The following is a 14,874-nucleotide window of genomic DNA, read 5'->3' as shown; positions in this document are numbered from 1 at the left end:
CTCAGTGGAGTGCTTGGTGAAGCTTTCCAAAGGATATTTTACTAAGATTATCCTTACACGATATGTCTTGCAGGCACAGATGAACAATGGAGGATATTTCTGACAGAATGATATGAAATCAGCATTTTTCAATTAAGCTCAATAGATGGTCTAAGATAAAGGGCACTATGGTTAAATTAGTTTTGTAAAGCTGTATGAAAAAGAGGTGGATGGGTTTCTTCAATATAGGCCACCTCAGACCCTTTAATATTATAATGAATATTCTGACCCTCCAAGAGGAGAATTTCAAGTGTACCAAATTTATTAGACTATGGAATGCTTTCCTCATGAAAAATCTATTAGCATCTCTGTAACTAATGTCTGGGAAATGCTGACAGAAAGAAGTGTGGAGACAGTAAATTCTAAATGTGAAGGGAGGAAAGGTGACTTAGCTGCAACAGTGGCTGTAGTCAGGGGAGCAGACAGAGAAGGTCGGCTGCAAAGGGGAGATAAGGGAGCCCATAATAGAAGTCCTTCAAACTCCTGGTTGGGAAATTTTTATTTAATCTTGAATGCAACAGGCAACCCTTGAACATAGTAAAGTCTAGAGTGACAATAATAAGGGCAGTATTTTAGAAAGATTATTTTGCCACTGACAAAAAGGATGAATCTGAGGAGGAAGAGAATATAGGCAGGGAGAAAAGTTAAGAAACAATTGTAACATTTGAGGCAGGATGTAATGAGAGTGACCCTGAGTGTGGTTCTGGGTTTTGATGCAAGGAAAAAAATTAGAGAAAGAATTGTTATGAAACGATGACCAGTTAAAATTGTCAGGTGGTAGCACAGGGACAAGGCCATAAAAACAATAAAAATAATAAACCCTCTAGCTTCTTGATAAAAAAAATCATGCTAAATTTAAACAAATAAGAATGGAGATTACGCTGGTTTGATTTCAACATTCATGTGGAAAGACAATCAAGAGCTGGAAATATAAGACAAACTCAGGAGACCTGACACCTTCTAAAAGGTGATATTTGAATTATAATACTGAATGGGATATTAGTACAAAGAACTACAGAGTAAAAAAGCAAAGGATAGAATATTAGGGAATATCACCATTTGTGGGTCAAAAACAAAGAAAAACTAAGTTCTCAGAGATGTAAAAAGAGAAATCAGATGATAGCAAAGAGAGAGAGAGAAAAAGAGAGAGAGAGAGAGAGAGAGAGAGAGAGAGAAGGGGGTACAGGGAGATAGACAGAGAAAAAGACTCTGACCAGTGTGGCTCAGTGGATTGAGTGCCAGCCTACAAACTGAAAGGTTGCCAGTTCAGTTCCCAGTCACGGCATATGCCTGGGTTTTGGGCCAGGTCCCTGGTTGGGGACCTGTGAGTGGCACCTGACTGATATGTCTCTCCCTCTTTTTCCTCCCTTCCCCTCTCTAAAAATAAAAATAAAATCTAAAAAAGAAGAGAGAAGGAAAGATTTAGTGAAAAGAAATTACCAACTATATATGAGTAGAATAGGCTAAGGGTAGGAAGAGGCCATCACCTTGGCTAATTTGAAGTTTTCTGATGACTGTGAAGTCATTTTTCAGTATACTGATAGAAACAGATCTAATCAATCAACCAACACATGAGCATCCACTATGTTAAGAAGTTATCTTACATTTCTTAATATTCATTTAAAATATAAAATATGCTGAGACTACTTAATCAGTTCTTAAGTTTAAACACTGTAATTAATATTTTAAGTATATATGGGATCTTTTCATCGTAGCATATATAAATGTAAAGGTAAATAAAGTTGATAGGTTTTGAAATTATGGTAGTTGAGATTTAAAGAGATTTCAAAAAGCTTTGGGCATTATTAAACTTAAGGAGCACTTTCACATTACTTTTAAAAGAAAATAAAATAGTATCCATCTAACTTTTCAAATTATAATGAAAATTTCATCTCAGGGACAGTTTTTTTTGTAATATAGTCCATTAAAGATATTCAGGACAGTTTATGCAATGAATGCCTTATTTTTATCCCAGTGTTAAAACAATTTATCTTCTTGGAAAATCAAATCTTTAGTTATTTCAATGAAAATGTGAACCTGCCAAAATCTGCTTCAGGTCATATTTTTCCTTCCATCTAACAAGATAATTTTCTACCATTGAACTCACTGTGACATGACAGAAAGTCTATAACTTGGTTCATTACCTGGGTTCGAAGTTGCTGGATTTCTGTTTCAAGCTCTTTGATTTTTTCTTCTCTTTTCTGAAGCTCAGCTTGAGCTTCCTGTCGAGCTGTGAATTCTTCATCGAACTGCAATGATCACCACCATAAATGTACACTTAATAATACAGTTTTAAGAAAGCTTTAAAGAACATTAAGTATTAAATAAGTGGAGTATTTCTTGCTTCACTGAATTCCATGTCACTAAAAAAATCAGAACTTCATTATTTCCATAACAATTGAGCACCCCTGTGGGAGTGAGGTATTGCTATGGTGGTAGAAGAAATACTCCCCCAACCCAAGGTAAACAAACCGCATTTTCACTCCTGAAAAAAATACGAAACAAAGTTTCAAAAGGGTGAACTGAGGAGTCCATCTTCATATATAATAGGTCTTTTTTCTGCTATTGAATGTCAGTTTTTATAATTATTCATGTTTTTAAATGTTTCATCCCATACTTTCAAATTTATGTAATTAGCAAATGAAACCTAACAATTATCCATCAAGCAGTTCTACTGCTTAACTACATTTAATCTTGAAAAGAGGCTGCACTTTTTTAAATGTTCAACTGGATGAATGTACATTAAAATAAATTAGAATATTTCTACTATAACCTGGTCTAGCATCCAAAAAATATTGCTCCTGGAAATCTGACAGAATGATATATGCCATAATGGCATTCTCTTCCACAGGGTTAACTAAAACATTTGACTAAAATGTTGCAAGAGGGAAAAGAAAAGGTTACATTAAAGTGTGCTAATAAGTCAGAGACCATCTGAATGGTGAATACCCACTTACTGCATTTTGCACATCTCTTATCCCAGTCAGGGCTGTACGCAGGCCCAAACATGCCTGCATAGTTAGAGTGAATACTGCTCATGTCCAGCTATAGAACATTTGCCTGCTGTCGATATCACTTGAAGTCATTTTTAGAACTCTATGCATTATTCCAGTGATGTTATTTCTGCCTTTAAGAGTGATAACTTACCATATAAAATTGTACTTAGGCACTGTGACATAGTAAAAAAGTATGTTCATGACAAATAAGTATTTATCTTTACAGTAGAGTTGACCTTTACAAATTATAAAATGTCACTTAGATCCAACTCTGAAGAAAGAGTGGGTGAGCAAATTGGATAATCACAGTGTTTGGGTCAAACCTGAAACACTTAGTTAATTTTTTAATCCATCTCTACTTGACACCTAGGAAACTGTCCTACATGTGCTGGTCCAAACCCTTACCTCTTTAAACTTCAAAACCAATCCAGATCCTTCACAGTCAGCAAATGATTTTGTTTCCTAGTTCACTGAGAAGAGGGAGCTTTTCCCACTTCACTACCATCCCAGTTAACATGTATTTGCTTCTGTATTCCTATCCTCCCTCTGAAAGTTAACTTCCCAGTGCTTCTCAGTCATGGTGTCTACAGTAGCACACTGTATGGTTTTCCTCTACAAAGTATTTATTTGTTAGTACTTTTGAATAGAGGAACACAGCATTTCTGCTTGAAATGATTTTCATCTGTAAACCCACACAAAGAATCAGAGAAGCCTGAGATACGCACTCTAGAAGACTTGGAAGACTTCCTATAGATCCACTAAACTTAGGCATTCTTTTTAAGCACAAAGAGACTAATTACCTAAAGCCTGTTAAATGGCTTACTTAAAGTCACAGCTAATTAATGGCAAAGCTGAGATCTTACAACTTTCTCATTCTAGTCCCCCAACTCTCTCTTTTAAACTGCTTTATGCTATCCCTTAAAATCACCAGAATAAGACAAAGCATTCAGACAACCACTGAGAGACCATACATGTTTTCATTCTAAATGTAGGTGATGAGAATAAAGCATTGAACACAGAAATCATTTTTATTATTTCAGAACTCCTTTTCCTATAGCATATGCTTACAGAAAATTTTACCAGGTAGATTATCACCATTTGTTCCAGTCTTATGGTATGTAATCACAGTGCCAGCGAAAAATTAAAGAGATTTTAAGATTTTCAAAGGCAATTTTAAATGTGCTATTTACAACAAGAACATTAGAAATATAAAGGTATATTAGTCAAAAGCATGCATTTTCCTTTACCAATACAAATGACAGCTCAAACAAACATTTTATACTCAAGCTCTTAAAAATCTATTCCAATAACGGAAAGAGTGAAGACATTTCTACAGATGCCCTGAAATAATAACTTCAGTAATACTCCATAATTTCTAAAGTATCAGAAAAATTGATTATCTAATCTCCAAAGTAAGTCCTAACTCTGAAGAGACAGCAATATGTAAACACTTTATCTTGCTGTCAGAGGCTAAAAACTGGAGAGCTTTTAGCGTTGTGCTTCAATCGTTCTCCTGCCACCAACAGCAGAGAGATACTATACTAACACTTCACAGGGTATAGAACAACAACAACAACAAATTCAACTTCTGGTAGAGGCTAATAAGATTGTAACTATGCTTTCATAAAACAAGGAAAAGACAATTTAAGATTTAAATGAAATGAAGATATTCACAAAGCTGGCATTTACATAAGGGGACCTCAGATTCCACCAAACCTACATGAAACAGAAATATCATTTTTAAAGTGATAATTATTAAAAAATCAAAGAAGGTAAGTCTGAGAGAGAGAGAGAAAACATTGCATCATTTGGTTGCAATCAATAGCACTGACTGTGGAGTAAAACAAATAATAGTAGCTAAAAATCTCACAGTTCTCCAAGGAGATACCTACTGTGAGAACTGCTGGAAAGCAATGGAAGGATGTATTTTGGTTGATTGTTTCTAACTATGTCCTTCCAACAACCTAATTTTATTTCATTTGTCACTTTAGTAGAATATGGCTAGCATTTTCTTCCATAAAGGATTAAAGGTGATGAGGAAGAAATAGTAGCAATTTTACCTTATCAGGAAAAACATTAATATCCTGTGGTTATGTCTAAATCCAGAAACATAAAGTACTATGCAACTGAAATAACATTTATAAGAAACAAAGTAGAATACATATTGTATTCAATTACTAATTTAAAAATAACAGGTAATATTTTATGAGCCTTACCTTCTTTGAGAATTCCATGGCTTTTTGTTCACTTTCTTCAACTTTTGCCTTGTTCACACAAGAATCTATTAATATTAACCAAAAAATGATGAGAAATTATTGCATCAGATCTCTAGGCAAATATGGCTGCCAGCCTATAATTCTATGATGTAGATAATCATATCTACTTCAATTGCTATTAAGTCGAAATTGGCCTAGACTATACATAAAACATAAACCTCTATAAATTGTCTTTTGCATAACTAACTGAATTCACTGAGAGTATTTTTGAGTTATAAAACCCAGCACAGAAATATACTTAACTAAATCATCATTGTTTTAAAGGTATTCAATTGTTTTGCAACCTTTATAATTACAGAATTTTAAAAAATTGTTTTGCAGTTTATTATGTGTAGAGAGGTGCCCAAGAGTCTATGCTTAAGATTACTGAGAATCAAAATGATGCTTAAAATAAGGCTAGAGAAAGTGACAAAATAACATTCATTAATTCAGGTTTCCTAAGAAAAGACTACACATAAATAACTTCTGATGGAGGCAGAATATATAAAGAAATAAACATTAACTTTCTTGAATATAATCAAATACTTGAGAGCATAAATAACTGAAGAATCCCCTTCAACAAGTCTCATTACTATACACATAGTCTCTTCTGTATCTAGCAATTCCACATCTATTTTTTTATTTTTTAAAGAATTTATTATTTTATTTTTAGAGAGAAGGGAAGGAGAAAAAGAGGGAAAGAAACATCGATGTGTGGTTGCCTCTCACACACCCCCCAGCGAGGGCACCTGGCCTTCAACCCAGGCATGTGCCCTGACTGGGAATCGAACCAGTGACCCCCTGGCTCAGAGGTCCTCACTCAACCACTGAGCTATACTAGCCAGGGCTCCATACCTATTTATTTATCCTCAAGAAGTAAAAACATATGTCTATACCAAGACTTGTATATAAATTTTATAGCAGCTTTATTTGTAATATCTTAAAACTAGAAAGAACCCAAATGTCTATCAGCAAGTAAATGTATAAATGTATTTCACTACATCCCTATACTGGAATATCACTCAGTTATGTAAAGGAATGAACTATTGCTGCATATAATAGAACAATATAAATGAATCTCAAAATAATTGTGCTGAGGAAAGAAGCCAGGCAAAAAGGGAGTACATGTATGTTTCTACCTTGTAAAATTTTAGAAAATGAAACTCATCTATTTAAGAGAAAGCAAATGAAATGATGTTCAGCATCACTAGCCATCAGAGAGATGCAAAATAAAACCACAATGAAATACCACTTCACATCAATCAGAATGGCTATCATTAATAAGTCAACAAACCACAAGTGCTGGCAAGGGTGTGGAGAAAAGAAGACCCTAGTGCACCATTGGTGGGAATGCAGACTGGTGCAGCCACTGTGGAAAATAGTATGGAATCTCCTCAGAAGACTAAAAATGGAACTTCCTTTTGACCTGGTCATTCCACTGCTGGGAATGTACCCAAGAATCCTATAACACCAATCCAAAATAACCTATGCATCCCAATGTTTCTAACATTGTTATTTACAATAGCCAAGTGCTGGAAGCAGCCTGAGTGCCCATCAGTAAATGAGTGGCTCAAAAACCTGTGGTACATTTACACAATAGAATTCTATGCAGCAGAAAGAAATAAAGAAGCTCCTGGCCTTCTCAACAGCATGGATGGAACTAGAGAGCATTGTGCTAAGTGAAATAAGTGAGGCAGTGAAAGACAAATACCATACGATCTCACCTGTAAGTGGATCCTAATCAACAAAACAAATAAATTAGCCTAATAGAACCAGAGACACGGAAATAAAGGACAAACTGACGGTTAGCAGAGGGGAATGGGAGGGAGATGATGGGGGAAAGAAGGGGAAGGGTAAAGTCAAGGAACCCATGGACAAAGACAAGGGTGGATCAGTGAAGGTTTGAGGGTGGGAGGTGGAGTTCGGTGGGGTGGGGGGAAGTGGTAGGGAAAACATGGGGAGTACTTTAGTTGAATAACAATAAAAATATGAAAAAGAAAAATTATGCAGGAATATGATCTGATTTATAAAAAATACAAGACACACAAAATTGTGAAATAAGAAGAGACGGTATGGTCTTCAAGTCTAGGTGATCTTAATTTAGAAATCCATAGATTTCCTAGAAATTCTTGAAGCACTTGCTAATTTTTTTGTGAATTCATGCATATTGTGTGTCTGTGTGTGCACATTCTAATGAAAGTTCTACAGCATTCATCAGCTACTGAAAAAGGCCTCTGACCATAACATATTAAGAGCCACACATATATCTGACTTATTTAAATGTACAGGTTGAGGAAACTGAAGCCTAGAGAAGTTAAGTGATTTGTTCAGATATTAACGGGTCTATGATGCTGACTATTCTTTGTCATTTGATCCTTTCATCTCTCCACTCCCCCACCAATACTCTTAACAATCCACAATTATAAATTCCTGGCATACAGTACACAAAACAAATGTCTGTGAACACTAAACAAGCTAGACAAAATCAACAGTATACTATGTGTGCCCATAATAATCTATAATAGATTATAAACCATTAGAAATATTTGGAAACAGTCCCTTACAACACTCTCAACAAAATATGAAAAAAATTCTGATTATCAAGCTCAACAAAAAATATGCAGTGAAACCAGTATTCACATTAGTTGCTATGCAAGGTAAATTGGTGCACTTTCTAAAAACAATTTAGCATTTACAATACATAGCTTCACTTACAGAAATCAATCCTATGGATATAATGAGAAAAAGCCAAATATCTGTGCAGAAATGTTCACATGAACTTCATTTATAATTGTGAAAACCCTAAAACAATCTAGATGTACAGTAAGAAAGAACTAGTGAAGATGATTAGGGTATTCCATAAAATGGAATGTTACACAGACATTTTAAGTCACATTTTAAAGGTTAACATGGAAAAATTATCAAAGTTCTATTTTAAAGGTTAACATGGGGAAATTCTCATAATACAAATGCTCCATAAAAAGCCCAGAAAGAGAGAATGTACTGAGCTAAAAAGTGAGGTTGATAGTTTATTCTATCCTATAAGTCTCTAGATTGCCTAGAATAAGGAAGCAGAAGTTTTAAAACCAGAAAAGAATAGCCCTGGCCAGGTATCTCAGTTGGTTTGAGAATCATGTCAATATGCCAATGTTGCGAATCTGATCCCCAATCAGGGCACATACATGCAGCAATCAATCAATGCATCAATAAGTGGAACAACCAATTAATATCTCTCATTAATAAATGAGTAAAAGTGATTATTACATAATAAATAGTAATAAGGAATTCATATCTGAATATTAATGTGAATCTGCTGTGTGTTATGAAATGAAGAACAATAATATAATTGGCTTTAAACAGCTGCTTTTTCTTTCTTTTAAAAACAGGCAAATGAATTAATGCTTGAATTTTAGCAATAGTGATTTTGATTGGGTATAAATAAAACTGTTCAACTATAACGTCACATAGCACAGCATATTTCACAAAACGGGTTTCATATTGTCCAGACACTGGTCCAGAAAGTATAGCTACTTATCAGTACAGGATGATAAAGTGGCATTTCCTCAGTAATCCACGTAGATGAATATGATCTTCCCAAATTCTTTTCTAGCTTTAAGTCTATGAAATATAATTTGATCTACTTTGACAGAATTAAAAGGTCTTAAGTTACTGAAATAACCCTGTATTTCTTTTCTTGAATGTGAACATGAATAACATAGGTATATTACTAATTAGACCCTATTGTACATGTAATGTCTATAAAGCCTTTAAGGTACAACTATAAAAGGACTTCAGAGTTGTGTTTCTAAACACCAAGGCAATCACTATAATAAAACAATGTTTCTTGTAGGGTATTAATTTTAATCCTAATTCAAGAGTATTCAGACCTATCAAATAGGTTAATATTTTCAATCACAAAGGAAGAACTCTCATGATCATCATAATTAATAATTATAGTGTTTGAGTACCCACAAACACAATGATTTCTCAGGTATTAATAGAGGAAGATTTATCAGATATTAATAGAGGAAGGTAGCTCACTTACTGAAGAGAGCTACCTTTCAAAAATGCCTATTATACAGAAGAGAATAAAATACAATCAAAAGACATTGAGGATTACATTACCTACCTATGAGATGAGTGAAATCAACGTCTAATCTTTGCCTATACTTGAAATCTGGGTCCATACCACTGCAGTGCAGCACTATCTGTGAAACACATTCCTCAATTATTTTGTAATACTGTGGCCTGAAAAAGAGAGAAATTATTATTGAATACCTTTTCTATCTATATAAATCAATTTTTGGCATGATAAAAAAAACTAAGTCTTTTTCTAGCACTGTTTAAAAATATTTTAAGTCATAACACTCCTTTAAGAAGAAATATGCCTATATTTAAAGATGGTCTGGATGCTACAATGCAGAGTCCACTGTGATATAAGCAACTGCGACCACTTAGTGACTTAATACTCTATTTGTCAGAGATTCATGCTTGAGTTCAAAGACACTACTTATCAACCCTACCTACTTAAACGTAGGCTGTTGTTCCTAGACTTAATGAAAACAAATGACCTGTTAGTCCTATATCCATAGATAAAGAAATAGTTCTAGATCTCTACATGCTCTCAATTTCAATGAGGAATGAGTTATCTTCACATCAGGTGGCAAGCAATGTTTTGAATGTACCCCGATAAAAACCAGACTGAGCCACTTACAGAATAGACTATTCCAAAGATCTACTTATGCACATATTTTAAAAGATCTATTTTATGCAATCATATGAACTTAATATGCATGGCTATAGCCTCAATTTTGTCCAAGTGTCTAAGGTTTTAAATCATATCATAATTCTGTAATCTACCAAGTAATTCTCGCCTTAAAAATTATCATGTGCATACTTCAGAATTTTAAAAAGACACCTTTGGCATTAATATTTCGGGAACAGTGAGTATTGACCAGTAGCTAATAAATTCAAAAGAGAAAAATCAGAAAGAAATAGTACTATAGACAAATTATAACATAAACTTCCATAAAATTGTGTGATAATAATTAGTCAACCTACTAAAAGTTTGCTAATGGGGCCAAACACATTCCAATTGTCTTATATGACTTTTGTCATAGGGCTGGTATCAAGAATAAGTGATAATATATAGGGTTGGGCAACAGTAGGTTTACAATTGTAATACAAATAAATAACTAATAAATAATAATAAAAGAATAGACTGTTTCATGTACGCACAACTGTAAAGCTAATTTTTCCCACCCCTGTATATTACACATCTGAGGCTCTTGCAAGTAATCCTAGGGTCTAGGATAGATAACATTGGATTATAATCAGCCCAGTCAATGACTCTTTGGGTAAATAAGGAAAACAAAATTTTTGTCCTTGAGGACAGGTTAATTATCCCTCAGTAGAATATAAGTGCATGTCACACTTCTACCACACATAGATTTTCTCAGAATGAAAAGGATGTCATATTATAGTAAATTCTCATTTAATCAAAGTTACTGAGGAATTGAAGGCTTTACATAATTTCCCCAGGTAGCTGTGAACACGCAGCCATAGTACCCCTTTAATTACCAAAAGTTATTTTAGAAAACCACAATCACATTAAGTATATTATCATCTTTTCTACTTTTAAAAAAGCATAAAATTTAATATTTTCAACATTCTTCTACATCTTTGTGACATGATGTTCATCAGTTATTGTGCTGGTCTGTACTATGATAGTTTTCTATGGCTTCAGAACCGTCATTTTTGTTATGACTGTAGCTGACCCCATGGTAGCATTCCTTTTCCCATTAATCAAGCAAAGTTTGACAAACCAGAAAACCTCAGTTTGCACAATGTCATGAATATCAGACTACCAAGAACAATTAAAGAGTCTTTTGAACAGTTAAACATATGATCATGATCACCACCTGATGGATTATTTCAGTCACTCAGACACCTTTATGTAACTTTATGGCTTTTCAGATATTTTCCCAGTTACTAGACTCTAAAACTTCTAACTTTTTGGATTATTCTCATAATCATTTATTTTGAAGAATTATATTAGTGAATGTAAACAAAGCTAAAATATTAGCATTATTATTTTCTTAGAAAAGAACACATCTATTACTAGATAAAAACTATATAAAATTGATATATTAGTAAAACCTTGCTTATTAAAGTATATAAGAACTTTAAAGTTCTACCATGGACTGTTCAGTGCTGATTCTGTACTACCATTATCTAGCAAAGAAAATTAATCATGAGGTTAATAAAATCTGTGGGGTTCCTTGCTATTAGAAGTCCAGTCATTGGGGTACCACATTTTTATAAATAAATTCCTCCGGCCCAATTAAAAAGAAATTAACACTGTTTAAAAATTGTTACCTTCATTCGTCAAGCTCTTACAATTTTTGGCTAGGACCCACCACATTTTTCACTTTCCTCTAATGTCTAACTCAAATTGTTCACATAGTACTCTCAGAACTGCTTCTTACCTGACATAATAATCATTTCTGATGAGCAAAAAATGTTGTAGAATGGACAATAAATAATTTTCAGCAGCTGTGTCCTTCAACATATTATACAGAAGATGGTATACTTCATTCATATCAGTGAAAAAAGTAAGTCAAGGAAAAAAATCAAAGATTCTTCATGAAAGTTTCATTCATTGATTTATCATTTTGTTCGTATTACTGTTTCTAAAACTTCAACTCTATTATCTTGTATTTAAACATTTACATAAAGAAGTATAATCTATAGAATTGTTAATCTTTTACCAAGACAGTCTGAAATAGTATTTCCAAGACCATTTAACCATCAAAATATTAATGATCAGTTATTCATTATATTTTCAAGTCTGATACAACTGGAAAAGCTGGTACAACTGGAACAGCAATGCCTTTAATAAAAATGTTTTTTTCTTAATCTTTCTGTAGCTGTGATAGAGGCAAGACATATACTATTCATGAGAGCCCCTGCTCCTTCATTTTCACTTTGACATAAGACAGAAAGAAGATAAAAGAGCACTGTGTGGACTGAAAAAGGATCATAAACCAGTTTTATTTTTATACAGATGAAACAATTAATAAAATCTGAAATTATCATTGTTTGTATTCATTTGCATTTTACTGCTTAATAAAAGATTGCAGTAAAGAATAAAACTAGTAACATTTTTCTTAGTATATATAAAGAATGGTAGAAGTTGAAGTGTTTTTAATAAACTAGAAAGATTTCAAAAATGGATCTGGAAAATCATTACATTAAAAGTAAAAAGAAAGGTAGAAGAGATGTAATTCAACATCCTAAAAATAACCTGAAATGTCAACATTTTCTCTGAAGTAGAATTGAGTATATGAGGGATCACTTCTTATACCCCATGCAAGAATGTTGTGTTGAAGTCTCCTAAGGTCATTAAGTAGCTACAGAATGGATCCAAAAATAGCTTTATGGTGAAGTTTAATTATAAAAAAAAATGTACATAAGGCAATATATTTATTAATTGACATAAAAAGCATTTAATATGATGGAAATCACTGTGGACTAGAGTCACTAATGATAGATAAGAAATTATGAGATATTATCCCTTATCACCATGATTTGTTGCATACCTAATTATCCAGTACTTATGTGTAAAGCATTTCAATAGGAACATTGGGGGGAAATAGAACATTTCTGCCCTCTCAAATGGGCATAGATGTTTACATAAATAAGACAGATGCAAACAAAAGCACTCTAGAAGTTTCAAGAAGGGAGCTGAAACTACTTCCTGCTTTTTTGAGGGGGGGGAGGAGGAAGAAGAAACAAAACATCATAGAACAAAAGAGGTCTAGCTCAAAGGTCGTTTTGGTTCTGAAGTATTTCCCAATTTCCCTAAAATCTATAAGTAAGAAATTGAATGCGTGTGAAATAAATGGGCAATAATGTAGTGACAACCATCTGTGAGATATCAAATCATTATGTAATATATTGTTGCCATAAAAACATTAGTTGCCAGCTCTATTTGACTCGAATGCTTCTTTACACACAGCCTTGTTATAGTCAGATACCACACATCTAAACATTTCTAGGAACCAACAACGTTTTGCTAAGGAACCAAAATATTTGGGTTGAGAATAAGACATTTATTTGAACTGAGTTATACCTCTAAACCACTGAGCACCATTTAATAAACTAATAAATATATTACCTATAGCCACCTACCTATGAACTCAATGAACTTTCCCCCCAATAGGTATACTTCCTTAGACTCTTTGTATTCAAGAACATTAAGCACAGTCTACCTATAATACAGCAAGCCATTGTGCAGATTTCAATATAGTCTGTGTAAATCATCAGGACAATCTGACAGTTCATCAACATGAGTTTCAAGGACAGCATCACAGTGAGGTTGTAATATAAATAAATGGATATAAATTGGGCTTGCAGACAAGAATTCTAATAATGATTCACAAATTCATCCACAAATCCATTTTTCACAACACACACAAAATGAGTTTTCTGGTTTATCAAAAGGATATTCCATTTCTGCTCGAATGTCACTGAGACGATGTGATAATTCAGTTAGGTCGTCCTCCTTGTTCTCATCGAATACTCTCAACTGAATATCAAGCTCATCATTCTCTTTTTCTTTTAGATCCTAATATTTAAACATAAAACTTAACAGATGAATAACGGTTTGACAACAGTATATTTTGGTAATAAAGGCCAGACACTATTATTCATTTATATACATAGAAGTACTTTCAAATATTGACCCACACACTTGGTTTCCTAAAAGAAAGTAAATGCATGATGTTTTTCTACTTTAAAATAAAAGAACCTCATTGCATTCATTGGATTTTCTTTTCATGCCCCAGATTTTGATTATTCACATTAAAAAATTAACAATCACTTTTACAAAGGAAAAAAAACTAATTGCTAATTACCCAAATTAAATGCTGTCATTTTTGACTAAACACACTAGTCAAAGATTGCTGAAGAACTCATGCAATTATATCATTCACATATGCCTCTGGCAAAAAAAATACAAATATAGATCAATTGAATTAAGGGAAAACAAATACAAGGATATACTCAAGCACAACAGTCCCAAGTATGGCGTGAGAAATTGAATAAACAAATTTATTGTAAATGATATTTTGTGACTCAAAGCAAAATGGTATCAGGACTTTTTATAAGGCTGCCTATCTAGCCTCCTCCCCCACCTTTCATTTTTGCTTAGCCAAATCACAAAATACCAACTTGGGCATCAAAGGTTTGTTTTGTAATATATTATAAGCACATGCATTACAAACCTCTGATAATTTTCAAAATAATAATATAAGCAAAATCTTTGGAAGCATGCCACACTAGAGATTGTTGGGCTTAATATATATCACCTGGAATATCTTTTAATATGTGTCCTTTAAGGTGCAGCTTTCAAAACCCAATTGTATAATCACAACTGTGGATGCTCAAGGGTGATACCGAAAGTGGGACTAGGATTTTCAGAGCTGAGCTTGAACTCTAAAAGGAAATGCAAGCATGGTGTACTTCACATTAGGTCAGTAAAACAAAATAGGATGCACTTCTTGTTTCTATTTTTATTCAAT

At 33.4% G+C, this 14,874-nt stretch overlaps 1 protein-coding gene across 3 annotated transcripts in view; it reads right to left on the bottom strand.

The window, feature by feature from the left end:
* Window positions 1–14,874, bottom strand: part of DIAPH2 (diaphanous related formin 2) — a 914,916-nt gene that overhangs the window by 659,951 nt on the left and 240,091 nt on the right. For all 3 annotated transcript variants that reach the window (XM_037165779.2, XM_037165780.2, XM_037165781.2), the window contains 5 exons: window positions 13,801–13,919; window positions 11,779–11,895; window positions 9,420–9,538; window positions 5,252–5,316; window positions 2,184–2,288 (listed from right to left, as the gene is read on the bottom strand). In XM_037165779.2, the coding sequence (XP_037021674.2) occupies window positions 2,184–2,288; window positions 5,252–5,316; window positions 9,420–9,538; window positions 11,779–11,895; window positions 13,801–13,919 (525 nt within the window). The remainder of the gene's footprint in view (window positions 1–2,183; window positions 2,289–5,251; window positions 5,317–9,419; window positions 9,539–11,778; window positions 11,896–13,800; window positions 13,920–14,874) is intronic.

The sequence above is a fragment of the Artibeus jamaicensis genome, unplaced genomic scaffold, assembly GCF_021234435.1.
Source record: "Artibeus jamaicensis isolate MK-2021 breed Jamaican fruit bat unplaced genomic scaffold, CSHL_Jam_final scaffold_461, whole genome shotgun sequence".
NCBI lineage: Eukaryota > Metazoa > Chordata > Mammalia > Chiroptera > Phyllostomidae > Artibeus > Artibeus jamaicensis.
The sequence above is the reverse complement of the archived record's forward strand: the minus strand, read 5'-3'. Positions and strand labels throughout refer to the sequence as shown.